This window comes from Lissotriton helveticus, chromosome 6 (genome assembly GCF_964261635.1).
Source record: "Lissotriton helveticus chromosome 6, aLisHel1.1, whole genome shotgun sequence".
Taxonomy (NCBI): domain Eukaryota; kingdom Metazoa; phylum Chordata; class Amphibia; order Caudata; family Salamandridae; genus Lissotriton; species Lissotriton helveticus.
In genome coordinates, this window is record NC_136067.1 from 379,931,520 (window position 1) to 379,959,337 (window position 27,818).

Below are 27,818 nucleotides of genomic sequence, written 5' to 3' on the forward strand. Positions count from 1 at the left end.
AGTAGTTATAGAAAAATAGTTATCTTTATATAGACTGAATACGAGGCTAAAAGCACTCAAGTAGCCACAATGCACATATTAACAGATTCACTTCAAAGCAATAAAGGCACTCGAAAAGGGTGGGGAACGGACTTAGTTCGAGGCCAGGGTCCACACGACCCGGTGATGCACAATGTGCCTGAGATTTAGAGGGGTACGGCACACAGCCTCACAAGGAAGCAGCGGTGATGACAGGCGGACTCGCAGCGGTCACAGCTCCCAGCTGTAGCGGTCTGCGGCGTGCACGCACGATAATCCTGGGACGGGGCTTAAAGGCGGGTAACCCATCGGCACACGCAGGTGGTAACAAGATCCTTGCAGTGGTGATTAGTGCGGGCACTCAGCGGCACAGCTCCTGAGCTGCAGTGGCCCACAATAGCGATAGCGATGATTCGCATAGGACGGCAAATGCGGGCACTCAGCGGCACAGCTCTTCAGCTGCAGCGGCCCACAATAGCGATAGCGATGATTCTCGTAGGACGGCAAATGCGGGCACTCATCAGCACAGCTCCTCAGCTGCAGCGGCCCACAAGAGCGATAGCGATGACTTTGGTAACACAGGCAAATACGGGCTCTCAGCGGCAACAGCTCCTCAACTGCAGGGGCCCACAATAGTGATAATGATGAGTTTCAGCCCGCGTTCCCCACAGTAGAACCACAGGCTCTGGAATTCTCAACAAAGGCCTCCTCTGCAAGTAGAATCCCCCCAAATAGGAATCCAGACGGCTGATGGGTGAAGTCTAATGTCCCTGAGACTTCAGCAGGAGGCAAGCTCAAATCAAGCCCTTTGGGTAGTTGCTTTAGCAAGATGGATGAAAGTTTCAAAGTCCTTTCCCTCTAGTTACACGGACAGAGGTTTGTCTTGACATCCAGAAGTAACACACTGAGTAGGGGTTTTTGCACAGATACTTATACTCCAAAAAGTCTTTGTTCTCCAAAGTCACAAAACCCCTGAACCGAGCCAGAACCAGTTTGGTGTCGTCCTGGAGCACTTTGTTTACAAGGCTGCATCCTGCCTTTCAGGAAGAGGAGGTTTGCCATCTGATGCACAGTGGGAGGTGGAGCCATCATTCACCTTGCCAGGCACAGCCCTCCTCAGATCAAAGTGGGACCCATCCCCATACCCCGAACTGCAGACCTCTCTATTCAATCCAGGTTGGACTCAGCCTGCCCTGTCACTCCAAAACCAGACAACCAATACACAGAACAGCAGAGCACACTGGAAGGCTTCAGCAAGAAAATACTTACTTTCTGAAAAGTGGTATTTTCAAACACAGAATATAAAAATAATCCTGACTAAAATATGTACTTTAATATTCTGAGCTCAGGCATACTAAATTCGACTGTCCACTTTACAAGCTGCTTCGGTGGGTGGCGCAATGAGCGCTTTATGGCCCACCAGCAGCATTCTGTCTACCCGCCCTGGGCACGCACGATGCACTATACTAGGGACTAACAGGTAAATCAAATGAGCCAATTATGGGAATACCAATTCATGCAATCAATTTACAATAAGGAGCATTCACGCTGTGGCACTGAATGGCAGTGGCACAGTGCCCAGAGCATCTAATACCAGCAAACACAGAGGAGACAAAAAGCGAAAGATGGAAGGGAGACCCACGCCAATGGTGGCAGGACTGACAGGGAGTAATCAAACTAATGGAAGCCACAGAGTAGTAGGCTAGGAGGGCAAACAGAGCAATAAGATTCTGTATCAACTTGAGAGTTTTAAATAAAGAAATTATAGTTAATCAGTATTAACTGCCACATATAAGGAAACTATTGATGTTGGCATATGCTGAATACTTCACAACCATGGATTTAGCATGTGCCTATCATCAGACCAAATTACATCCACACTCCCAGGAACCTACAGCTTTTGATACACCAATGGCTTCTTGAAACATTTTAAGTATGCCATTTAGATTAATTTCAGCTGCTTCCGTTTTAGAGAGGGTGATGCAATCTGTTTTGGGGACTTTACATGGTGTGTGTTGTTTTCAGGATGATAATCTTATTTTTGATTCAAATTGGGATGAACATAATGACAGAGTTGTAGTGTTTTGGAATCATTCAAGAAGGCAGGTCTTTGGCTAACTGTAGATGAGTGTTTGTTTGGCAGGAAAGAGATATCTTTATTTGGGCATTCTGGGTCCAACAAAGGAGTGAAATTATCTGTACTCTGTGTGCTCCTCATAAAAAGGATGAATTACTTTCATTTCTAGGGATGAATGAATTTTATGGACAGTTTTTACCCAATCTGTCTGAAACCAAGGAAATGAGAAGACTTTGTATGAAAGGAGGGGAGATTAATTGGACCAAAGAATGTATGACTGAGTTTGAGAATGTCAAGTCTCAATCAAGGTACGCTCCAGATCCGTAGGTTTTCCGTCATGGGAAGAAGGGTAATTAGAGATGCCAGTATTGAAGTCTTGGAGCTGTTCTTCTAAAAGTTGTTGAGTGGAAAGTAAATACTTTTTACTTGTACCTCTGGATATTTGAAAGGCGTTAAAATAAATTATTTGGTGATTGAAGAGGAAGCTGTAAGTTCGGCGTTCACTGTAAGGATGGATCAATAACCTTTGCAGGAAATGTTCTCAAAAAAAGTTTTAATATGGTTTTAGCCAAAATCAAAAAAGGTGTTGTAGAATTGTAAGAATATGTCTTTCGGTCTGAATGCGTCCCAGGAGTAGATAACAGTGCAACTGATTGTCTCTTGACATTTGTGATGAATTCATCAAAAAACACTCTATTAAGGTGGGTGAAGAAAATGCTGGGGATGTGAACGATGAAGTGTGGTCTGGTAAAAGTTTGTGTGTGGTTATGTGCGGGGTTACCTAACAGGAAGAGTGGGAAAATGAACTGGATCAGGGTGAAACATTGGCCATGTAAATATATGATTGGCTGAAAAATAGGTTTTTGAGTGACCCAGTTAAACTGTATTGGAATATTAAGAATGAATGATCTTTGTGTGGCGGGCTGCTGTTCAGCTAGGACAGTTTAGCAACCTCTAGTAGATTGTGTAATAGAGTATTTGACACATTTGGGAATGGTGAAAACCATCGTCAGGATTCGCTTTATTTTTTGGTGTCCTGGTCTTGATTTATAAATTGAAGGAAATATCAGGTAATGTTAGGAGTGTAAGTAAAGCGACAACCTTCATAAAGTAAGAACTGTTCCTATGTTATGTAGAGATTAACCCAATGGTCCATGGCAAGAGATTGCCATGGATTTGGTGGGTCTTGTAAGAGATTAACGCTGGAACCCTTATTTATTTGTAGTGGTGGATCTATTTCAAGGTAGCCTAAGACTGGATGTGTAGCTGACTTTTCTGGGGCTGGTCTATGCTTTCTTGAGAATCTTTTCAGGAAAGAAGGTATCTCAAAAGTATTTTAGCAGATAATAATGTTTAAATGTTGCTCTCAAGAGGTAAGACAATACTTGAATGCTTATGATATTAGTCATAAGAAAGCTATCATTCCAAACCAATGGAATGGTAGAAAGGTTTAATAAAACTATAAAAGAAGAAAATCAAATTACTAAATCCCGTGGGCTTGATTGGAAAAAAGAGGTCCAAGCCAGCATGGTTGCATACAGATTAGCTCTGAATGCTACCACTAGGTATTTTGCTTTTGATTTGTTTAGAGGAAGGAAAGCCAACACTCTGCAAGTTCCTGAATGAAGTGAAATGAGTTGTGTGTGTGTTTCTGTGGGGGACACGTGGGGAAGCGTGAGCATGACAAAATGGTCGAGAGGAACAAAGTGTTTGACAAAAGACATGCTGTAAAAGAAATACATGTGAAATACATGATTGAGTGAAGATTTGTGCCACAGGAGGCTCTAAACCATGGTGAAAGTTCTCTGGACTTAATAGAGTCACTAAGACCTTTAAGTAAGTTATTTTTTTGAAAGGTCACTACTCCAATTTGGAAAAGTGTTCTGATGTCAGTAAAGATCAGCTTTTCTCTACTATTTATGGGGACAATGCTACCTGTGGTTTGAAGCTTTATTGTCTTCTGCTTCTCAAGAGAACCTCCAGGAGGCCACGTTATTTGAATGGCTATGTATAGATTGGGATGCATTTAATCTTTTATCCGTCTTACTGTAACTTGTTTGCTGTTTTTACTTTCTTTGTTTGTCATTTGCCAAATTTGGTGTTGGGATGGTATCTAGCTATTCTATGTTAGCTAGTAACATGTATGTTACTATATATATATATATATATATATATATATATATATATATATATATATATATATATATATATATATATATATATATATATATATATATATATATATATATATATATATATATATATATCACAGACTCAAAGGTTCTGGAATGTTGGGGGCAGTTGCAGGAAGCAGGTAGTTGATGTGGAATAAAACATACCTGGAAGGTTCCCAATGTCTGTTCCAGTCTCATTTTGTGCTCCGTCTCTCAGCGTTCCATCACATTGATCTGTAAGACGTTCAGGGCATCATTCCTAGACCTGTATGCTTCAAGGACAACTTTCTCCATAGCATCATGTTTCTACTGATACCATGGCCCCTCAGCCTGCTATATGACTTCCTGCTTTTTTCTGCTAATACAGAGCATTTTGCTGAAAATCAGCAGGAAAGGTGCTTTTTGTTTTCCTGGTGTATTCTTTCCAGGCTTGGAAATTACAGTTACTACTCCCTTGGCTAGCTGATGACATTGAGTGGATCCTGTTAGTCTCGCCACTTGCCTTAATATGCTTTCTCAGTACATGGACAAGCTGATCTTATTCTTGTTGTACAAGTATGGTGAATGTTCACTCGGCCAACACATCTTGCTGCAAATGTTGCTGTAAAGTCAACTCCCTTCGCCCACCTGTTCAATTTTATGAGCATTATTTGCAAACCCCAAAAATTACTTCTTTACAGTATTTCACAGCATGTACGCTACATCATCCAAAGTCTTGATTAGCACCAGGATCAACCATATGTGAAAGATCAAATAAGGAGTTGTAAGATTCCAACTGTACCTCCAAAGGGCACTCGTGGAGAAGTGTGGCTCACCGATTAGAGCGGTAGACCCTGAGGCAGAGGTCTGGCCTGGGACCAGGGTTCAATTCCCGACGCGGCAGGGTCTTGGGCTCAATGTCCACGGACTCGATAATTCTCGCCTAGGTGCCTACTCTAATCATGGGTCCCACTCTGCAACTCTGGGCAATAGCTTGCCTAATCTCCACAACGGCCCCGAAAGCGCTAGGATGTCTGGCTTCACCTTGGAGGTGTCCAGTAAGGGAAAGCCAGGAAGGGTTCCACAGCGGTATACAGCGCCAAGATACCTTTCAGGTGATAGTGCGCTTTACAAGTATACACACATTTACATTTACATATATCACCAATAGACCCAGATTAAAGCTTCGATTACCATCTGACAATGCTTATTTATTAATTTTATTTAAAGAGTTTTGTATAGCGCAAATCTTGACCCTTAGGTATCAGAGCGCTTCACATTACATGAGGTAGGTTAGCGATACATTTTGCATAGTCGACGTTTCACAACGATATGAGTTGGGTAATCTGCAATAAATATTAACATAAGTATAAACAGACATGTTAGATAAAGTTTGGTATCAAGGAGTACTGGAACTTCCCATACCATAAGTTCTGTCATGTATTTTCCCTGTGTAGTCTCCCTTCCTGAACCAGGTGCGGAATAGTACCGTCCGATGTTCTCTTCAGTAACGCTGGCGATTTTCTCTTTTCTTACATTGTTGTTCTGTTTGTCACTCCTAGGTTACGGTGTTAGTGATGCCCTATCTTGATTATGGTAGGAACCTACTCACTAGGAAGATCTTAGCTTCCCTCTTAAATGTTGCTGTGTTTGGGATTTTTCTGATGTTTGGAGGGAGTGAGTTCCATATTCTGGGGGCTGCTCCTGAGAAAGCTCTATCATATATATTCTTCTTTCTGAAGATCGGTGGTCTCAGCAACAGCTCCTTAGCACTCCTGGCAGGTCTGCTTCCACCTGATAACTCAATTTTCTGGGCCAAGTATCTTGGTGTGTTGTAATGGAGTGCTTTGGGGGTAATACATGCCATTTTTAGTTGAATTCTGGCTTTGTACAGTAGCTAGTTTAACGCTTTCAAGTGTGGAGAGATATGATCGAATTTCCTCGATCCGGCGATGAGTCTTGCAGCTGCATTGAGACATGCTTTTAGAGTTGCTGTGGAGATTTTAGGTAGACCTGCTAAGGTTGTACATCCAGATTTATTTCCTCGCAATAACCAGGGATTGGACTGCTAGTTTGAGATCCGCAATAGAAATTAATGGTTTGATTTTCCTAATGTAGCTCAAATGGAACGGGCAATTTTTGCCACTGCTTTGATGTGGGCTTCCATGTCTAGGTTCTCATCTAGTGTGATTCCTAGTGATTTCGCTGAGTCCACTAGAGTAGGGGTGCAATTTAGTGTAATTATCAGTTTTGTCCATTCCTTCACTTCTGTGTAGTTCTTCGGTGGTGTGATTAATAGGAATTCCGTTTTTTCTGCATTTAGCTTCAGGTAATTGCTAGTTAAACATTGTAATGATACTTTCAATGCCTCCTTCATTACCTTGATGTCTTCCAGTGATGTGATCCTGATGTATATCTGCGTGTCGTCAGCGTACATGTGGTAGGAAATCTTTGAGTTTCGTAGGATCTCTGTAAAAGGTTCGACATATAAGTTGAAAAGTGATGGTGATAGTGTAGATCCTTGTGGGACTCCAATTGAGTTAGGTTATAGAAACAAGGGTTCCTAGCTTATTTGAAATAGTCACAATACAGTATAGTACACAATGGACTACTATACGTTAAGTTCTCCCTGCCCAGCCGGGCAAGGAATTTATTTACCAATCAATGTCAAATTTGATCACAATATTTTTCAGACAAGTAGTATGACACAAGCCTGTCTGTGCCGTACTTTGAAAAGGAGAAGATAGAGAAAAGTGAAAGGGGTGTTTTCAGGCAAGGAAAAAAGAGCAAGTCAGGGCACTTACAAATGAAAAGAAATAGTGACAGTGTCGCCTGGAGTGAAACAAACAATATCAATTTTAAAATGCTACATGTATGTACACTCATAGGTGTCGACGTTTCGATCCCTTCGCTCAATTAGTTAATTGGGATCATCATCAGGACTTAAAAATTAGAGTTGCCTGAATGTAACAAAGCCTCTGGATGCGAGGTATTGAGTAAGGCGTCAGGCTTTCTTCGGGCACCCGAGGGTAGCGTCCAGTGGAAGCCAGGGGTACAGCACTAGTCCTGCTTGTATGGTTTAGATATATCCCATAGCGGCTTTTAGCCGAGCCATTGTGAGCTCGTTTTAATTCTTGTACGATTCCAAATGATTCTTGGGGTGAATTGGTTCTAGTTCTTGCAGCGCCGACTTGTTTAGCGGGCTTAATTAGTGGTACTGAGTGGTACACTGGGGGCTCGATGGCCGGGGTAACTGGGGACCAGTTGTCCACTCTGTATTCGATCAATGTCGCAATGTTGCGCGAGTCAGGTAGGGGCTCGCGTCTGGCCGGGATGCTCTGTATTCGATCAATGTCGCAATGTTGCGCGAGTCAGGTAGGGGCTCGCGTCTGGCCGGGATGCTTCGTTTCGAAGCATCCCGGCCAGACGCGAGCCCCTACCTGACTCGCGCAACATTGCGACATTGATCGAATACAGAGTGGACAACTGGTCCCCAGTTACCCCGGCCATCGAGCCCCCAGTGTACCACTCAGTACCACTAATTAAGCCCGCTAAACAAGTCGGCGCTGCAAGAACTAGAACCAATTCACCCCAAGAATCATTTGGAATCGTACAAGAATTAAAACGAGCTCACAATGGCTCGGCTAAAAGCCGCTATGGGATATATCTAAACCATACAAGCAGGACTAGTGCTGTACCCCTGGCTTCCACTGGACGCTACCCTCGGGTGCCCGAAGAAAGCCTGACGCCTTACTCAATACCTCGCATCCAGAGGCTTTGTTACATTCAGGCAACTCTAATTTTTAAGTCCTGCTGATGATCCCAATTAACTAATTGAGCGAAGGGATCGAAACGTCGACACCTATGAGTGTACATACATGTAGCATTTTAAAATTGATATTGTTTGTTTCACTCCAGGCGACACTGTCACTATTTCTTTTCATTTGTAAGTGCCCTGACTTGCTCTTTTTTCCTTGCCTGAAAACACCCCTTTCACTTTTCTCTATCTTCTCCTTTTCAAAGTACGGCACAGGCTTGTGTCATACTACTTGTCTGAAAAATATTGTGATCAAATTTGACATTGATTGGTAAATAAATTCCTTGCCCGGCTGGGCAGGGAGAACTTAACGTATAGTAGTCCATTGTGTACTATACTGTATTGTGACTATTTCAAATAAGCTAGGAACCCTTGTTTCTATAACGTAGTTATACCCATGGTTCTTGGCTACCCGCTGGGTTTCCCTTGTTTTTCAAAAATCCAATTGAGTTAGGGCATGATGGTGATAGTGTCTGGTTGACCAGGAATCTTTGCGTTCTAATCTGAAGGAATGATTCAAACCATTTCAGCAAATTTCCAGATATTCCCATCCTGTCCTGAAGTCTGGTTAGTAGTTTTTCATGATTAACCGTGTCAAATGCCGAGGACAAGTCAAGAAGGACTAGTAGACATGTTCGATTGTGGTCTAGGGCTTGTAATGCGTCATCTACAATATGTAGTATCGCTGTTTCCGTGCTGTGTCCTGTTCTGAATCCTGATTGGCAGTCGTCCAATAGCGTGAAATTGTCAATGTGATGGCTCAGCTGATTTGGCACGCAATTCTCAATTACTTTGGCAAGTAATGGAATGTTGGTCACTGGGCGGAAGTTATTAGGATCTGCCGGGTCCGCTTTAGGCTTTTTGATAATGGGGAAGACTTGACCTGTTTTGAGGCACTCTGGAAGGATCCCTTGGGATAGAGATGCATTTATTATTTTTGTCCATATTGGTATGACGATATGGCTGATTTCTTTCATGCATTTTGAGGTGAGAGGGTTATTGTAGTGGTTATTAGGTTTGATGTCCGAGAGTGTTTTGGTGATGGTATTTTGGTCGTATAGTTGGAAGGTATCCCACTGAGCCTTGTTTTTTGCCTTATTACGTCGATTTTCGAGTTGTTATCAATTTGTAAGAGTGGTTGGTTAGGTAGGTTATCCGCTGCTCTTCTGAGCTCCATTTCTAGAGTATTGGCTTTGGTGTTAAAGAATGTTGAGAATTCCTCACAGATCAGTTGCGTTTTTGTAGTTTCTTGGGCAGATTTGGCCAACTTATTGGATTGTTGCTTTAATATCACGAATAGTTTTCGTGGTCTGTGTTTGGCATTATCCAGTTCTGATCTAATAACTTCCTTTTTGGAGTTGAGGATCTTTTTGTTGTATTCATTTCTGATTTTTCTAAGGGATTTCAGTTCGGGGGATGATGGGTGTTGTCTCCATTTTCTTTCAGCAAGTCTTAGCTTCCGTCTATCTTCATTCAGAGTCTCATTAAACCATGGATTTTTAATCTTCTCTGTGACTCTTTTCATTTTCAGTCGCATGGTTGCATTGACTATATTTGTTACTGATGTAGTGTAATGCTCCGTTAGATCCCTTACATCCTGCAGGTTATTGGGTGGATTTAGGTCCTTCTCACAACTTTCTACTAGTAGTTCAATGTTTGAGTTTTTAGTGTCTCGAGTCCACTTTTTAAGTTTGGTAGATTGCGTGGCCTTCCTCTTTTTCATGGTGGGTATCATGAAGGTTATGGCATGGTGATCAGACCAGTCGCATGGAACAATTGATTCTATTGAAGTATCCATATTTCTCGATATTATCCAGTCCAGTGTAGCTCCTTTTGAGTGTGTTGGCTGTGTGAGGTTAAGTTCCGACAAAAAGTCTTTGAGAGCGTTGACCTGTTTGTCATTATTGTCGTCCCAGTGTAAATTAAAGTCACCTAGGAATATGTTATTGGCGTGAGTGTTAGAGTTAGCCGTTATGATCTCCATCAATTGGTCTATGAAAGTTGCATTGTCTCCTGGTGGGTGGTAGAGCGCATGCAGATTGCACCTTTAATTATCAGCTGAACTTTAATTGAGACCTAGATAATCACAGGATTCGAGTGTTTCAGATTGTACTAGGCTGACTTCTATGTCTGACCGGTGGATGCAGGCTATACCACCTCCTGTCTTTTTTAGTCTATCTAATCTCATGATATTGTACTGAGGGGGCACTAGAAGATCCATGACTGGGGATGAGGATTCCGAGAGCCATGTTTCTGTTAGGATTTTCAAGTCAATCTCCTGGCTAATGATGAGGGCAGCGATGTCAGATGCATGTTTTGCTGCGGATCGACAGTTAAGTAGTAGGCATATCAGAGGTTTCCTTGAGTTGCTAAGATTCTGCTTTTGTAAATCGGTGGTTAGCTGGATGCGATGTAAATTGTTAGGGTTGGGTTTCCTTTCATTATGTCTGGATGTTCTATTAGCATCTATCAGTACTGTTCCAATTGTCTCCCCTCTACTGCGATCTGTAGGCTCATACGTCTTGAGTAAGGCTTGTGTTTCCTCTTCTGATAAGTAACTACTGTTCCTGTCTGGTCGCAGATGCCTCTCTGATAATGGCCTGCCATCTCATTGCTCTTTCTTTGTGATATATGTGTTAATTCTTTAATGTGTTCAACTTTGGAGTGAGTGCTTACAGAAATTTAAAGTATCCTTTCCATCGCTTTTATTGCGCTTCGTATGTCTTCGTATGTCTTGTGACATACAGTCTATTTGTGTTTGTAACTCTTCGATTTCTTTCTGAATCTGGGGTGACGCGTTAGGAGTGATCATCCGCTCCTTTTGTGATTCATTGTTTTCGTTTCAGTGTTTTAAATCTGTTTTTCTTCCTGCAGACTTTTTCTTCTTGTACCTTGTTCGGTTGCCTGTTCCACCTCTATATTCGATTTGGGCTGCGATATCTGACTTGAGATCTTAGTATCATGTTTGTGGGAACTACGTTTTGTACAGTTCTAGGTGTCATTTGTGCTATATTGGAGGGATGTGTATTGAGGGTGACATTTTCCATAGTAGATATATCCAGGTTTTCATTGAGAGTTATTTGTGCTATATTGGAGGGGGGTATATTAAGGGTGATATCTTTCACAACAGATATGTCCATGTTCTCCTTGGGTGGCCTTCTCGTAGGGTATGTCCCATCAAAGGGAAGAGGAGTTGGTTCTACTCTCTGCGACTGCTTCTGGTCAGAATTTGCATATCCATTAGTCACTTCAGTTCTCTCTGAGTCCTTCCCATTCAGTGTGCTTTCAGCTCCAGATGTGTTTCCTAGTCGCGTAGACTGCCGTGATTTCTGCTGGTCTCTAGTACGTATGATGTCTGCTGTGGTGGTGTTGGCACTGTATAGGGTGTTTACTTGAGGAGTCTGGTGTTGTTGAGATCTTGAGTTATCTACGCATTCTTTTAAGGTTGAGAACATGTTGTCGAATTTTTCTAAATCTCTGTTGGCTGCTTGTATAAGCCCTATTCCGTTCTTGTAAATAGTTGTGCATAGGTCCGCTCTGAATCTTGTTGATGGTATGATCACAAGTTTTGTGCCGTGTGGGATGTTGCTTATAGTTTTTGTGTTGAGCATTTTTGAAATGGCATCGCGCCATTTAGCCGTTCTTCTTGTGAAGAATATCAGGTAATTCACGATGATGCCCATGTCTATGTTAAATGTGGAGTCAGAGATCAGCATGTCTGGGTTCTTTCTCAGTAGATTGTGCTTGAATTTTTTTGTTGAATTCTTGAATAATCTGATTGGGTAATTTATGGAATGTGCGTTTATGCCAACTGATTCTAAATAGTTGTTGACCATATTACTTATTGACGTAGCTTAATATGGTGGTGATCTCTTTTGTATGTCCCTATCAATCTCCGCCTGTTAACAGGGCCAGTGTTGTTCTTGTGGTATTGTGGCGTCTCTCCTCTCGCTAATTGATGTTTTGATGTATTCCTTTAAGTTTTTTTTTCCGATTAAGTCATATTTTCACCAAGAGGTTCAGATATTTTCCCATCTTTTTCCAGTTAAAAACTGTTTCAATATAAAAATTAGTACTTTCTGAATCTTTTCCTGTTTAAAAGATGCTTCCGGAGACACTTAGAGATGGCCGCCGTCTTGATAGCCAGGCCCAACAAGAGCTGGGTGCCCTTTTTTTCTATTATCTATTGCCTAGTCCTCTTTTACTTGCCCTTCCTTCTCCTCCATTTTGTGTCTCTGAGTTCTTAGTATAGGGCCTTCCTCCCCACAAAATGGCCTTGTCTCCAGTGTATTCTGACTGACTTTGTGATCCCCTTATTTTCTTTTATAAGGACAGCTGCGACCGCCATTTTAAGGTCAGGCAAGCCGGTTCATGTCTCATTTGTTTTGTCTGATCGGTAGACAGTGGGAGATTATTAAATTTGTCTCTCCTGACTCTTTCCCCTTCCTGCCAATCCTCTCCCAGCAGCAGGGGGGTCGAGGTGGCCACGCGGGAATTAGATCAATATTAGAGATTACACTGTCATTATTTGTGCAAAAATCTGTCCCTTGAAGCTCTGCTCTGCCGCCCCTGCAGAGCAATCTCGTTCCCGGGAGTCTTGGACGCGATTACAGCACCTGCGGCTGGCCAGCGCCATTAGCATTGTGTTGTCTGTGATTAGGATATTTAAGGGGTTGTGTCAGTTTAAAGATACTCCGAGCCTCCAGCCGCCAGTCATCATTTATTTTGTGTGAGAAGATGTTGGATAGTCTTTTTCTTAGCGTAGCTGTCTGGGTATAGAACATGAGGATGGTTTTAGTATTGTCTATTACTTGATTGGGACAGATGTCTGCAATTATATAGCTATAATCATAGTCGACCTACATTTCTTTTTTCACTGTTTGGAGGTGGTGGAAGATGGGTAGAGGTTTGAAAACGTGATGGTGTTAGATAGTAAGGTTTGTCCCCAGAGGATTAGTGTGGCCTTAAGGAGTATGCAATGAATTAGTATGGCACATTTTGGACAGTAACTGTACTTCCACACATTCATTAGGACCATCATAGCAAAGCAGGTTCAATCCCCAGGCATAGATTTAGAGCCATCCGCACTTTCCAATCAATTAACTAAATTACTGATTCTTACAACTGATGGGATATGACAATGTTGTACATTATCAACAGGTGCTATTCTCCAGCTACTGCCCATCAGTGCTAGAGGGGAGTAAGGTTCTATAAATCATGTGCTAGAAATTAATTGTATTACAAAGGTAATCACCACTTAATCACACTCCCCCTACATTAACCCTCACCTCAAATGCTCTGAGGCCAACATAGGTTAACAGTGCTTAAAATACAAAAACAATAACAATAATAGTTACAATAATAAAAGAAATACTAATAATAATTACTAGAGCTTATTTTTCGGGAGCAAAAAGATCCAAAAGAAAGAGAGAAACTTAGAACTAGGATAGAGCTGCTCAAAGGAAGATACAGTAATTCAAAGAACAAGTGCTACAGGTGCAACGTCACTTTCATTAAAAAAATAATACATCTGTGCAGCACTACACCATAAAATATTGAGACCAACAGGAGGAGACAGACCCATTTTCCCAGCCCCTGCCAAGACCATTCTAGGTATTAGATTGCTTCTAAAAAAAACCTAGTTTAGAGATCAAACTTAAATTATGGCCTTTTCTCTTTACAACTATACCCGGATCTAGATTTAAAGAGTAATACAGAACTTGCAAGTGTTTCAGAAATAACTGCTTCAGAACTAATGCACAAACAAGATAAATACACAATATATCAGTTTGGCCAGTAAAGAATCCCACACTTCTTCAATTTACCGTGCAAATTCTTCCTCTTTTTTCTTTTGTGCTTCATCCAGAGACAACTTCATAGTCTTGTACCACCTTCTGAAATCAAACCAAGAAACACCTAAACTCCAAAACAGAAGAAACACAAGAGTATTTAGGTCAAGGGACAAATGAGAAGTACTTAAAGTATATATTTATTAAGCACTTGATACTTCTGTTTAAGGCATTTTACTGTACCAAAAATATTTCCAACTACAATATTGTAGAAGTGAATATATATATATATATATATATATATATATAAGGAGCATCACGGGCCTGGGGGCGTGGCTAAGGCGCCGATGGTGGAGGTCGCCTGAGCGCTCGGCTCCGCGATCGAGCCGTATCCATCCTGAATAAACGGCTCCAAGGGCTCCCCAACCCCACACCGGGGATCTGACCGAGGGCGCACCGCGGGGTGCCGCGAGTGGAGAGCTGCGGCGACGCGAGGGATACAGGATCGGCCTCTGGCTGAGCGGACGGGGGTGAGCGGCGCCGATTCCAACATGGCGCCCGCTCCGGCCCGGAGGTTCTAGAGTGCCCGGCGGCCCTCGGTGGTCGCGGCTTTGCTGGATCTCTGCTTCCGCCCCCTGTTCCTGGCAGGGCGCACCGGGAGCCGGCCGCCTGGATCACCGGCGGCTCCGGGCGCCCTGTAGACATTGCGGTGGCCTGCCGGCGGGTCCCCCGGGGGCACTGCGGATTGTTGGGGCTACGGAGGCCCTCCTGTGCCCCATTTAGACCGGGGTGAGCCCTGATTTCTGTTGCCGGTGACCCTGTGCCCGCTGCTGACCTGCAGACCGCATCCAGCCCGCAAAACAGTGGGGGGGAGCGTGGTGGGCCCGAGTGGGCCGTCGGGGTGCGCGGGCCGGCCGGGCCGGAGTGAGAGACCTGTGCAATAAGATGGCGGCGGAGGTGGCTTGAAACGGAGGAAGCCGCTAACGTCTCCCCTCCCCGCCTGCATTTTGCCTCAACGAGGGCGAGCTCCTGACCCTTCCAAGTCAGGACGTGGCTGAGACAATCACGCACACGGACGCAGAAAGCCCTGAACCACGTGAATGTGAACGAGACCTCGCTCTCGGCGTTTATGGAGATCGGTTACTGCTGAGCCCCTTATCCTGGCTGTTGGGACCCGATCAGGAGGTCCAAAGACTGCTAGACCCGAGCCTGGACACGACCGTGCTGCTCCTGAACGCGACGTGAGACACTGGCTGGAGATTTGCGCCGGGGGCTGGCCCGAGGTCGTGAACCAGCAGGGAGCCATCTGCGTGCTGGCTGGCGCCTAGTCTGGGATACCAACCTATCTTGAGGCTGACACTTGCGACCACCATGGGTAAATCGAGGGGCGCCAAGGGGAATGCGCAGGCCACCTCCGACACGGAACTGCCGGACAAGAGTGACCAGCTGGACCTGGAAACGCCAACTGACCCGAGTCTTCAGCGGCAACTCGACAAGATCTTGGCGGCCATTACGGACACGAGGTCAGCACTCCAGCGAGACATCGCCCAGGTGGTTACGGGCTTGGGCTTACTCAGAGCTGACCATGGCAAGCTATCGGACAGGGTCAAGGAGGTAGAGGACTCGGTTGGAACCCTAGAACCGGCGCAAAAGACACTGGCAGTCGTCATGAAGGACGCGCTAACAAGAATTGATGTTCTGGAGCGGAGGGTGGAGGAAGCGGAGGGGCGCAACAGACGGAACAACATTCGCGTGGTGGGCCTGCCGGAAAAAGTCGAAGATGGCGACATGGTGTCCTACCTGGAAAACTGGCTCAGGGCGGAGGTGGCGCCCGAGGGGCTTTCCTCCTTCTACACTCTGGAGCGGGCCCACCGAGTTCCGTCCTGACCACCTCAACAGGGACGCCCGCCGCGCCCTGTGGTGGCGAGATTGTTGCATTTCCGCGACAGGGAACTGCTCCTCAATACCGCCAGGAAAAATGGGCCATACCAGGTGGACAACAGCAAGGTGAATATATTTCCGGACTACACCTACGAGACTCAGCGCCAGCGGACCTCCTTCTTGGCGATTAAACGTGAACTGCGCACTGAGGGTGTTCAATATTCATTGCTCTTCCCGGCGCGGCTCCGTATCATCCTTGATGGCAAGACCAAATTCTTCGACACCCCCGATGAGGCGTGTAGCTGGCTGGAACTTTATAGAGCTGGCAAGGATGGTCCTGGTTCTTCTTTCCAAGCTACTTCAGAGGCGGGACTGCCACGGAGATCTGGGAGGGTCCGCAACCGTCGTGGTGGTTTGGCCGTCCTTCCACGATGGTGACTACGGCGGAACGACGAGGAGTGCTCGAGATGCTATCCAGCATATCGGGTTCCCAGGGTGAACCTGTGACCGAGGAACCGGAGCCTGGAGGTGGCGGAGAACACTCAGACACGGAGGACTCTCAGACTGATAGTGTAACCCTCCCTGTGGTCACCCCAAATACGGCGGAGGAACTGCTTGATGGCCGAGGGTGAACTTGGGTGAGTCGTCCCTGACGGAGCTGAGAGTGCTGTACTATATAGAATTGCACGTCCCTTGTTGAGACTGTTAAATGACTGGTTGTACCATGGGTTGGGGATGAGCCCGGGACTTGTACATTCATCTTATGGCTCGATCGCAACTAGGTGGCCTGAGTGCGGGAGGGCCCCTCTGTCGGTGCTAGACCCCCTCCTTTGCCCCTAAGGCACACCTGCGGTGACTACCGTCAGGTTGGATTTCTAGTTTTGGGACATGGTTTGGATGGGAACTAAGGGGCAATCTCTGGATCCTGTTCTGGGGGGGAGGGGGGTGACGTCCTGGTTGGGGGTTAGTTTGTTCTGGTTAAGGGGGAGGGTCACCATCGGTGCAGTGCGATCATTGTATTTTCTCCTATCTGTGGGAGCTGCGGGGGGACACACTGGAATGCACTGGGATAATGGCTGATCTATCCAACCTGAAATGCATTACTTGGAATGTACGCGGGCTGCACACTATGTCCAGACGTCACAAAATACATGCATACCTGAAGCATAGGGGTGTTCAGATCGCGTTGTTACAGGAAACGCACCTCACGAAGGCGGAGGGTTTAGCCCTACAACGTAGATGGAGGGGGCAGATATTTAACACCACATATTCGGCTTATGCTAGGGGCGCGCTAATTTGGGTGCGAGCTGGGGTCCCCCTGCAGGTGACGAAACATACAATTGACCCAGAGGGGAGGTTTGTTGCTATTGCGGGTAAATTAGGGGGGAGAGAGCTGAACATTTGTAGTATCTATGCGCCCAACGTGGACCAACTGGCCTTCCTCGAGACGCTTTCGGGTTCGCTGGCCCACTACATGACGGGGCCGCTTTTGATTGGGGGCGACTTCAATTCGGTGGTGGATGTGGATCTCGATAGATCTCATCCTCCCCTGATGAATTCGCCCACACACCGGGTAGCTAAGGGTAGGTTAGACTGGCAGACAAAGTGGGGACTGACAGACGTATGGCGCGCCCAACACCCACACACCCGGGACTACTCCCATTTCTCTGGACTGCACGAGCTACACGTGCGGCTGGATGCCCTGTTGGGGTCGGTAGACGTGGTGTCCGCGGCTGTGCGATCCGAGTACTTAACAAGGACTATATCCGACCACAACCCTTTACTGGTCAACCTTCGGTGGCTCCCGAGTGCCCCATGCGTCCCGATGTGGAGGTTGCGGCCCGAGCTGTTAGACGATCAGGTATTTCAGACTGAACTGGAGGACAGGATCGCTACCTATTTCGTGGAAAATGAGGAATCGACTGGGGCTAGGGCCACTGAGTGGGACGCCTTCAAGGTGGTTATAAGGGGCTACTGCATAGCTAAGAAAGTGGGGGTACGCCGAGTCCTATTGGGGGACCTAGACAAAGCGGACCGGACGCTTCGTGACCTGGAGATTAGGCGCCCCGGCAGGCCGGAACTTCGGGAGCAGATGGCAGCCGCGAGAGAGGCGGTGGCAGTGGAGGTTGAACGGCTGCGCAGCTTTGATTACAAGGCCTTCCTCACGAGATCGCTGGCGGAGGGTGATAAATCGGGGGCGCTCTTGGCCTGGCTGTCTAGCCCTGCGAGGCAGACCTCTCCCACGGTGGCCATGCGCGATGCGGCGGGTGTGGAGGTCTATACCCAGCCGGAGATCCTGGACTGCCTCACGAACTACTATGAGGAGCTGTACCAGAGCAGGGCGGGAGGGGACGCTGACCCCATCGGCGCCTTCCTGCAAGGTCTGCCTATTCCTACCCTGGAACCCGAATACGCCAAGGCGTTGGGGGGAGAGGTGGAGCTGGGGGAGATCCGCAGCGCCATCAAGCGGATGGCACGCAACAAAACCCTGGGTCTCGATGGCCTCCCGGTTGAGTTTTATGCCACCTACATGGACCTCCTGGCCCCGCGCCTACTACTGATCTACAAAGAGGCAAAGCGCTTAGGGTACCTCCCGGGATCGATGCGGGAAGCTTTGGTAGTGCCCCTTCTCAAACCGGGTAGGGAGGCTACTGATCCGGCGTCCTACAGACCGCTGTCGATGCTCACAGTGGATTATAAGATACTGAGCAGCATCCTGGCATCGAGGTTGCTGGAACACATGGGCTCTTTGGTCCACGAAGACCAGGCGGGGTTCATCCCCAGGCGTAACACCACCATGAACATCCGCAGATTGCTTCGTCTGCTGGAGGATAGTCATGAAGAGGCCTCCCAGCCCATGATACTGTCGATCGACCTGGAGAAGGCTTTTGATAGCCTGGAATGGAACTACCTCCATGGAGTACTCGTTGCGTTTGGACTGGGGGAAGGTTTCGCGCGCTGGACCGCAGTGCTTTATGCCTCGGCGGTGGCGAGAGTGAAATCGGGCCCGTTGATATCCCGGCGATACTCGGTGGAGCGCGGCACGCGACAGGGTTGTTCACTATCTCCTCTGTTGTTTGCGCTGGCGGTGGAGCCCCTGGCGCTGTCGCTTCGCACCGGTGCCCACTATGGGGGGCTACGCACCATTGGGGGGCAGCAGTTCATTTCCCTCTACGCGGATGACCTGCTGTTGTTTCTGGAAGATGCAGAGGAAGCACTGGCCGCCACCGATGCAGTACTTACGTCTTTTGGCGCGTTGTCGGGCCTGCGGGTGAACTGGTCGAAAACCTGCTTGTTCCCGGTTCGTCACGGGGCACCCCGGCCTGACACATCCAGGGGGATTCGGTGGGCGCCCAGCTGCTTCAAATACTTGGGAGTCCATATTTACCATCCCCCCGCCGATGTCCTGGAGGGCAACATATCTCGTTGTGTCCGGGCATTGAAGGGCAGCATGTTGTTCTGGGCTACTCTGCCGCTGTCAGTGGCGGGACGAATAGCGCTACTCAAGATGGTGGCGCTCCCCCGACTCCTTTATTATTTCAGAACGTTACCGATATGGATTCCACCAGCTGAATTCAGGCGTTTGAGGTCACTCATGGTTGCATTCCTTTGGGGACCGGGCCGCCGCCGGGTTGCGCTTCAGACCCTTTGAGACGTATTACCTGGCCGCCCAACTGCAGACTTACACTCAGGAGGTGGCGAGGGAATTCCGGGGCCCGGAGGAGGGGAGAGGCCTGGGTGTTCCCCGGCACGTTCTCTCCTACATCGCGCTCCGGCAGAGGATAGCAGTGAGGGATCTCACGCAGGAGGAACGTACTATTAGAATGTGCTGGAATCGTGCTCAGCGCAAGCTAGGAGTGGGCCACCCATACGCCCCGAGATCCCACTGGGAATGCTTACTGCGCTCCCCCATGGCGGCGATTGGTCCCAGTTGCGTGCATGGGAGGAGGCGGGTATTCAGGTCTTAGGAGACCTGTATGAGGATGGAGTACTCCTACCCTTTCAGACACTATTGGATCGCTACGATATCTCCAGGGGGGACTTCCTATTACACGCGGCGGTCACGAGAGCGCTGCAATCATATTGGCGGACTGGCCTGGAGGAACCTCCGTTGTCCTCGACGTGCCAATACGTGATGATGGCAGCTGGCACTGTTAAAGCCGTGACATGCTTGTACACTAGGATGACCCAGGAGCAGCTGACTCCCCTAGAGGCGCTCAAGACCAAATGGGAGGCGGACATAGGAAAATACATCCCGGAGACCACATGGGCTCAGCTGCTGCGCCGTGCTTGGAAGAGTACGCGCAGCGCTAGATTCCAATTGGTTCACTTTTACATTATGCACCGTGCATATCTCACCCCGGAGAAGATACGGAAGTACTTTGCCGCTGACACTGTGGCTTGCCCGAGATGTCAGACAATTGGAGCGGACCTGACCCACATGCTATGGTCTTGCTCTGCCTTGTCCTCTTACTGGACGATGGTTGGGGACACCCTTAATGAGGTTACGGGGCGGACCCTCCAGTTCGACATGGCAGTGACGCTTTTGCACTGGTTCCCGCACACCCCCAAGACGCGAGTGACCAGCAAGTTTATAGATATGGGACTTATCCTGGCCAAACGTGAATTGACGCGGCGCTGGAAGGCACGAGTTGGTCCGACGAGCACTAAATGGCGCACTGAATTACTCAAATGGGCAGAGGGGGAGAGCACCCTGCGTTACCAATTGGCGAGGTGACAGCAGAATGATAAAGCGCTGGAATCTGCACAGGCGTGGGAGACACTGGTGCAAGCCCTGCGAGATCATAATTCCTCCAGTGACACGGACAGTGACGCCGCTGAGCTCCCCGCGTCCCTGTAATGCGATAGACTTTTAATATACTCCTACATGCTCCAGTTAGTCTTCTCCTACACGCTCACAGTTGAACTATTATTGCTACTGCACTGATGGTGAGGGGGGAGGGGGGGTTGCTGGGCGGACTACGCATAATGCTCATACCACAAACCTTTGCTCCTATATCACTGTTGTTCTGCCTTCGGAATGGTGGGTGGGCCTTGCTACGTTAGGGGCGGAGGGTAGGGGGGCTTTCTTTTTGAGTTTCTGGGATTGTTACTTCTCAAGTTTTTATCATTTCCTTCAAAATTAAAAGCAGAACTGAACTACATGGCGATGATTATCCGCATCGGCCTTTGCTGGGCTGCAGTGTCTATGTTGTACCTACTTTGCCGCCCGACCTCCGGGTTGTGGGCTGAATGGCCGTGTAACAGTTCCGCAATAAAAAAATATTAAAAAAAAAAAAAAAGGAGCATCACGGGCCTCAAGTTATAGTGAGCTCAGTGAACTATAACTGTGAATTTCAGTGTTTTTGTTTCGTTTTTTAAGCAGTAATTTTTTTTGTTATTTCTACACTTAAATATAACGTCACTTTAACCTTTGGTTTTTTTCCGTGTGTGTGTGTGCGTATATATATATATATATATATATATATATATATATATATATATATATATATATATATATATATATATAACACAGGTTCCCACAAGCAGTAAAACGGACTCGACTCCAGCCGCCACACCGCCAAGAAACAGGAGACCCAAATTTTCTGTGAGTAATTTATTCTGCAACAGACAGCATAACGTTTCGGCCTACAAGAGGCCTTGGTCACATGGCGCCTTGGAGGGCGGTGGCAGATTTTTAAAGTGCTAGTGAATGCATCATTATCATTGGATGTCAAGCGAATGTGCTATAGACATAGTAAAAATACTAAATATTTTCTTTAAGCACACGGTCAAAAAAACTAGTGGGATAAATCCACATAAAGGTGATATTGCACATACAGGAAATAATGTCATGAATCAAATTACGGCTTTTGTCAATAGGTACATGTCACAATCAAATGTGGTTACGAAGTAGCCTACATTAGTGCAAAAAATAGCAAAAATAATAGTACCTTTGGCTATAATTGTATTATCCATATGAAATAAATAGAATATACACATACACATGACATGCCCTAAAAGCCGGCCTAAAATTCAATTCTTTATATAGGAAGAAGAGCGGGAGCCCGAAACGCGTAGGCCAGGTTTGATAAGGACTTTAAAAGACTGCCACGCCCAGTTGAGAGCTTCGTAATAAATAAGTCAGCATATGAACCTGTGTGGGCCTCGTTCTTTTGGGAGGCAACTTCTTTGGATTTGTAAACGGCCTGTCTCAGCCGTGGATGCGGCCCCGCTGCAAAGCAGACCCTGAGGACGCCAAATCGACGCCTGTGATGCAGGGACAGGCGCTGCATTTCGAAGCTACGAACGAGTCAGCTGGATGTTGACAGGACTTTTAAAGCAACCCACAGTGGTTTATATTTTATTTGATAAGGAGTCTGTCGGAGTTGGCAACTCACCTGAGGAATACTAATGAAGCACTCCAGGTACCATAAGGCCGAGTGAGAAGAGCGGCCATGCCCACTGGGGTTGGTACCGATGTGGATTATAAGTGCTTTCCCTATGCCAACAGTACGAGTCCTAATTGGCCCAGGAAGAAGGGCGGGAGCCCGAAACGCGTAGGCCAGGTTTGATAAGGACTTTAAAAGACTGCCACGCCCAGTTGAAAGCTTCGTAATAAATAAGTCAGCATATGAACCTGTGTGGGCCTCGTTCTTTTGGGAGGCAACTTCTTTGGATATATATATATATATATATATATATATATATATATATATATATATATATATATATATATATATATATATATATATATATATATAATATATATATTTACACACACACACACACATATATGTATAAAAGTCTCCTGGTTCACAGTTTGGAGGAGCCATCATTGTGATCAAAATATTCCAGATTTTTATGACATTGGACCTCTAAAGGCTGGGTCTTCCAAAGTGAATGGTTGTAAATGGCAAGTAGAAATAGCCAAACCCAATATGAGACGGTTATGGTCAGATACTTCCATGCCAAGAGAATCTGGAGAGGAGATGGAAGGGCAGTAGTGTATTTTATTCTATCAAGACGTGCATATAAATCATTTACGGAGAATAAAAGGAGTAGAGTTTGACAACAATATTTGAGGACCACCAAGGTCTATATCTGAGGACAAGACATCAAGAAGGCTCCTCACCTTAACCCAGATTATGGTTCCCCTATCATAAGTAGGGTAATTAGTAGTATAAATCTGGCCTCTCCTATGAAGCCTACGTCCCTCATCTTGCACAATGTAGAATTCCTGTATCGATGCTATAGACCCCCTTTCATTTGAGTCAAGTATGGATTTCACAGCGCTTAGATGGTGTCTGCATCCCACAAATATTCCCCAAAAAGACATTGAAAAATAAATGGCCTTAAAATTTGGAGCTTTGGGTTAGTCACAACTTAATAGGCAAAGAGTACCAAAAAAATTATACATGTTTATCAACAAATGGACCAGTACTACTCGTAATGATCTTAAAAAGTTGTCATGGAACCTTAAAAACACAAATGTTTATACTAAGACTCCAAATAACAGTTAGAAATTAAAGATTTGGTTCAGAATACATTGGAAAATATTGCAAGTATATTTCCTTGAGGGAACATATGTTAATAACAAAAGTGACTATTGTGGGACATCCTATGCAGCTCAAAAAATATGAACAAAGGCAGTGAGGGCTCCTGACAAAAGTGCAGCGGTGTTATTGCAACAACAATTCGAATTTCACTTTCCCGCGCTCAACTCTCGGTTGCTCCACCACCCCTGAGCAACATACTTGAAGAATCCAATCTTAGAGACAGGAGCGTGTCCAAATCTGTAATTAAATATTTCTTGTATTTTCAATGTCTTAGATTAGGTCTTATCATAACGTAAATCTCAATGTCCCAAATTTTTTTCACATGGGAGTCTTGTCTTTCATATCAAACTTGATGTTTATTAATTCAATCTCATCACTAGTAGTCAACTCAGCCCAGCAAACGCGTTTCATCCACAAGGACATCTTCAGGGCTGCAAATTTTAAAACATGTACATTAAAAATGTTATGCACTTGATACCCACTAACAGAATCAACAACCGTTCTATTATAAAAATGTATAAATATTTTTAATCCAACCAATTTTTGATATCTTTCCACAAGACCCCCTACCTATATACATTCTTTCAAGATGCTTTGCATCCCCCAAAACACAATAGTATATACATTTGCAGATAAGTATCTGTTATCTATTTTAACTACAGGTTAGTTCATTTAAATACACTTTTGCGTCTGTCCTGCTTAGATCTAATTCTTTCCTATATCCCATTATCCTACCCTTTTTATGTTTTCAATTTGTAAAAGTGAATCTTCCATATACGAGTGCAACCCCCTTCTTCCAATTAGGAATTGGGTATCCTATTTCCCTTAAGGAAAACAAACAAAACCCTCGTCTTTACCTCCAGATCACAATAAATATCAAGATTGATATGAAAGACAAGACTACCATGTGAAAGAGTTTTTGTTTTTAGACATTGAGATTTATGTTATGACAAGACCTAATCTAAGACATTGAAAACACAAGAAATACTTAATTACAGATTTGTACATCCTATGCAGCTTTTGATCCATATATCCAATAGTCACCACATGTGCCATGCTAATCAATTGCTAACTATATGGTCCTTATCTCAACTGTGAAGCAAAGTGCTCTTGCAGGGTCAGAGGTGGTAAAGGTACAAAATGGAATTTCCTTTTGAGCGAGGAATCAATCTTAACTACAGGTTAATTTCAGAAACTGCACATATATAACAGAACACATTGGCATGATAGAGCAAATTATTTTTACATTTCTACTGGAATCCTGAATGAATGAGAAATTAAAACTCTTTGACAAGTATATTTGTTAGATATCAAAAAGAAGCTGGAAGTTAGAGATACTTGCTTATAATGAACAACAAACTTAAGAAATCCTGGAAATCTTTGGAGAGAATGAAAAGGATAACTAATAAAAGAATGACTATAAGTAAAAAACAAATGTTTTAAGAGAACACAATAATATTTTGAACAGAATGGAAGAGAACAGAGATCTTCGTTATCACAGGCACAATGAATGTATCTAGTAAAACAGACAAATACATCATTATTCTAAAACAATAAAGCAAATGTCATCTGGGAGTAGAAGAATTGTTTAATGAGTTGTCTAATATTTCAGCACTGAAAATAATTACTTTTACAACCATAAATCGATTACATTTCTATAATAGAGGGCGTGAAAGAGACTCCTATGGCCAAATATACTGAAGATTGGGTAAAAGAGTTTCTAGTGTATTGCTAGCAAGAATATAAAAAGTAAAATGGGCCATTCTTATGAAAATATATTAGACTATTTTTGATTAAGGAGTAAGGTAATCTACTGTAAAAATAAAGTGATTAGTAATAATAGTGTTAACAGCTTAATGCCATTATAAGGTAATGATGCACTACATGGTTAAAATAAATATTAATCCATCATGAAGGGCACCAATAGTCACTTTAATTATAAAAACTGAATGCATCAAATTTTGATGGGTGAATTCTAAGCAGTTGTATGACAAAATAGTAAGTAAAACAGTACTGACATACCAAAATATTCTGTCAACAATGTTTACATACTTTGTATGTAAACTACCACATTATTGGGTAAAAAAGGTTGGGCAACAGAATGTCATCAATAAAGGTAAGTATGCAAAACATGAATATATGTATGGCATTATAAGTAATTTGTTTACAATATCTAACTATAAAATAACTACAAATAGTTTTAATACGAAATGTGAATTAAAAGGATAATGTTACTTACCCAGTAAGCATCTGTTCTTGGCATGTAGAGCTGTAGATTCACATGCTTTGCATACTCCTGCCATCTAGTGTTGAGTCTGGATATTTGCAAGTTGTTTTTCTTCGAAGAAGTCTTTCCTAGTCAGGAGGTAATGTGACTCCTCCTTTCGGTGATAGTGTGCATGGCCATCGACTCCATTGTTCGATTGTTTTCCCGCAAGAGGGTGAGAATGGAGTAAGAAAGTGTTGTTTATAGATGTCCATGCTTATAAACATATAATGAAGAACTGCAACAACTTTAGGTACCTGGGGAGGCTGGTGGGCTCATGTGAATCTACAGCTCAACATGGCAAAAACAGATGCTCACTGAGTAAGTAACATTATCCGTCCAAGACATGTGTGCTGTAGATACACAATATCTATTGAAGATAATCAGACATGTGAGTTTTTGGAGATAAAGAAGCAAATCAAGGTATTTTGGAAGTTGAGCTTTACAAAAAAAAACAAGGATCGTAACACAATGTCACACTACAAAAGTAACCATCCACCAAGCCAAAGAGAGAATATACCTTCTGGTCAATTTCTATGATTCGCCGTAATTGTACAAAACAAAGTGATTTTGAACACTATTCAAATGCACTCACTAAAAAACTCTTAGATAGAGGATATCCCAAAAGACTTGTTAAGAGAGGTTATAAAAGAACAAAATATTACAATAGGGACAGTCTATTTGAACCAAAAGGAAAAGATAGCGTTGTTAAACATAAAATGGCATGCCTCACTAATTTTACAAACCTTAGTAATAGAATTAAAAATCTGATCAATAGAAATTGACATTTGTTAAATGCGGACCATGTTAACTAATTAGAGACACCTATCTTTGCCTACAGGAGAAATAGAACAATCAGAAACTGCCTAGTACACACCTATAAAGAAGGTAAGGAGAAGAAGCAACTTAGTGTGGTAGATGGTTCCTATGTAATAGGTAATTTTCCATGTGGCTCATGTAAAAATTGCACCAATATAATAAAAGGTGACAACATTAAATGTGATGGCATCACACACCATCCTAAGAAGGTGGTTAATTGTCGAACCAAAAACATAGTTTACCTTATCATGTGTCCTTGTAATAAGGGATACATTGGTGAAACATCTAAAGAAATGTGTGGTTGATTGAATGAACACAAGTCAGCCATACTTAACAGATGTATGAGTGCCCCCTTAGTAGAACATTGGGTAGAATTGAAACATACATGAGATGAGTTGAGATGGTGTATTGTGGAAGTCATTCAGACTAATGCGAGGATAGGAGATTTAGAAACCAAAAGGAAAAGGAGAGAACAATTCTACATGTCTAAATTTAACACCTTAAAGAGTGGTTTAAATAATAGGGAAGAGTGGGTAAGGATAATATAATGAAGTGAGGATAAGAGTCAATTTTGGCCCGTTTACAATTCTTTCTCAAGTATTTTTAAACCAGATTTTAACTTTTTTAATTTACTCATCGATTGTATTTTACAAAACCTTGTATCAAACACTGATGAAAGTTTGGCATTTTACTTTGAATATATGATATTTTGGTGGGATATGGTAGTGCTCATTACCATTTCTGGAGAATGCTTTCAATTATGTTTGGCCGATATAGTTACATCTTTAGAAATACAAAAAAACCTTGGAGGATCATATATTAAAACCAGTGTTGGGTTTATTTGTTACTTATGGGCAGTAGACTAGAAACTATGTTAGAGTAGATTTTGTTGCCTTGTGGTACATTACCACATTAGAATTCTATTGATACATGGTATATATGAGGATGAACACTGATTCTTAAGTGATAGATTCTATGGTAACAGACACTTTAAGATGGCCAACACTTTCCATTCTCGCCAGGATTTTAACAAGTTAGTTTGTTGTGCGACGTCATTGGATATGTGTCATAAATAGATGCCATAACCATCTGCCATTTTTTTACTTGTTTCGAACCGAGCTAGTGACACACATGGGCTGAGAACAGAAGGTAATTACTTTATAAGTTGCAGTGCAGTACTCTGTTTGTTAAATACTTTTCACTATGGCTAGTAGAATCATTTAATGTATTTAAATTTTTTTAATGATTTACGAGTATAAGCTTTAGAACTAAGTACTCGTAACTTGAGGGACAAATAGACTATTTTTATTATATCGAGATATCCCCTGCTATGTTTTGATGAATAAGACATATGCATTTATACCAGTATAGTAATCAGGGATATTCATTAATAGTTTCAAGCGATATTTACTTATTTTCCGTTCTGTTTTTTATCGCTT

At 44.1% G+C, this 27,818-nt stretch overlaps 1 protein-coding gene across 1 annotated transcript in view; it reads right to left on the bottom strand.

Moving 5' to 3' along the window:
- TAF1B (TATA-box binding protein associated factor, RNA polymerase I subunit B) overlaps window positions 1–27,818 on the bottom strand; it is a 913,471-nt gene that overhangs the window by 238,801 nt on the left and 646,852 nt on the right. Inside the window, exon 12 of the mRNA XM_078647821.1 lies at window positions 13,891–13,981. Coding sequence (XP_078503947.1) covers window positions 13,891–13,981 — 91 coding nt within the window. The remainder of the gene's footprint in view (window positions 1–13,890; window positions 13,982–27,818) is intronic.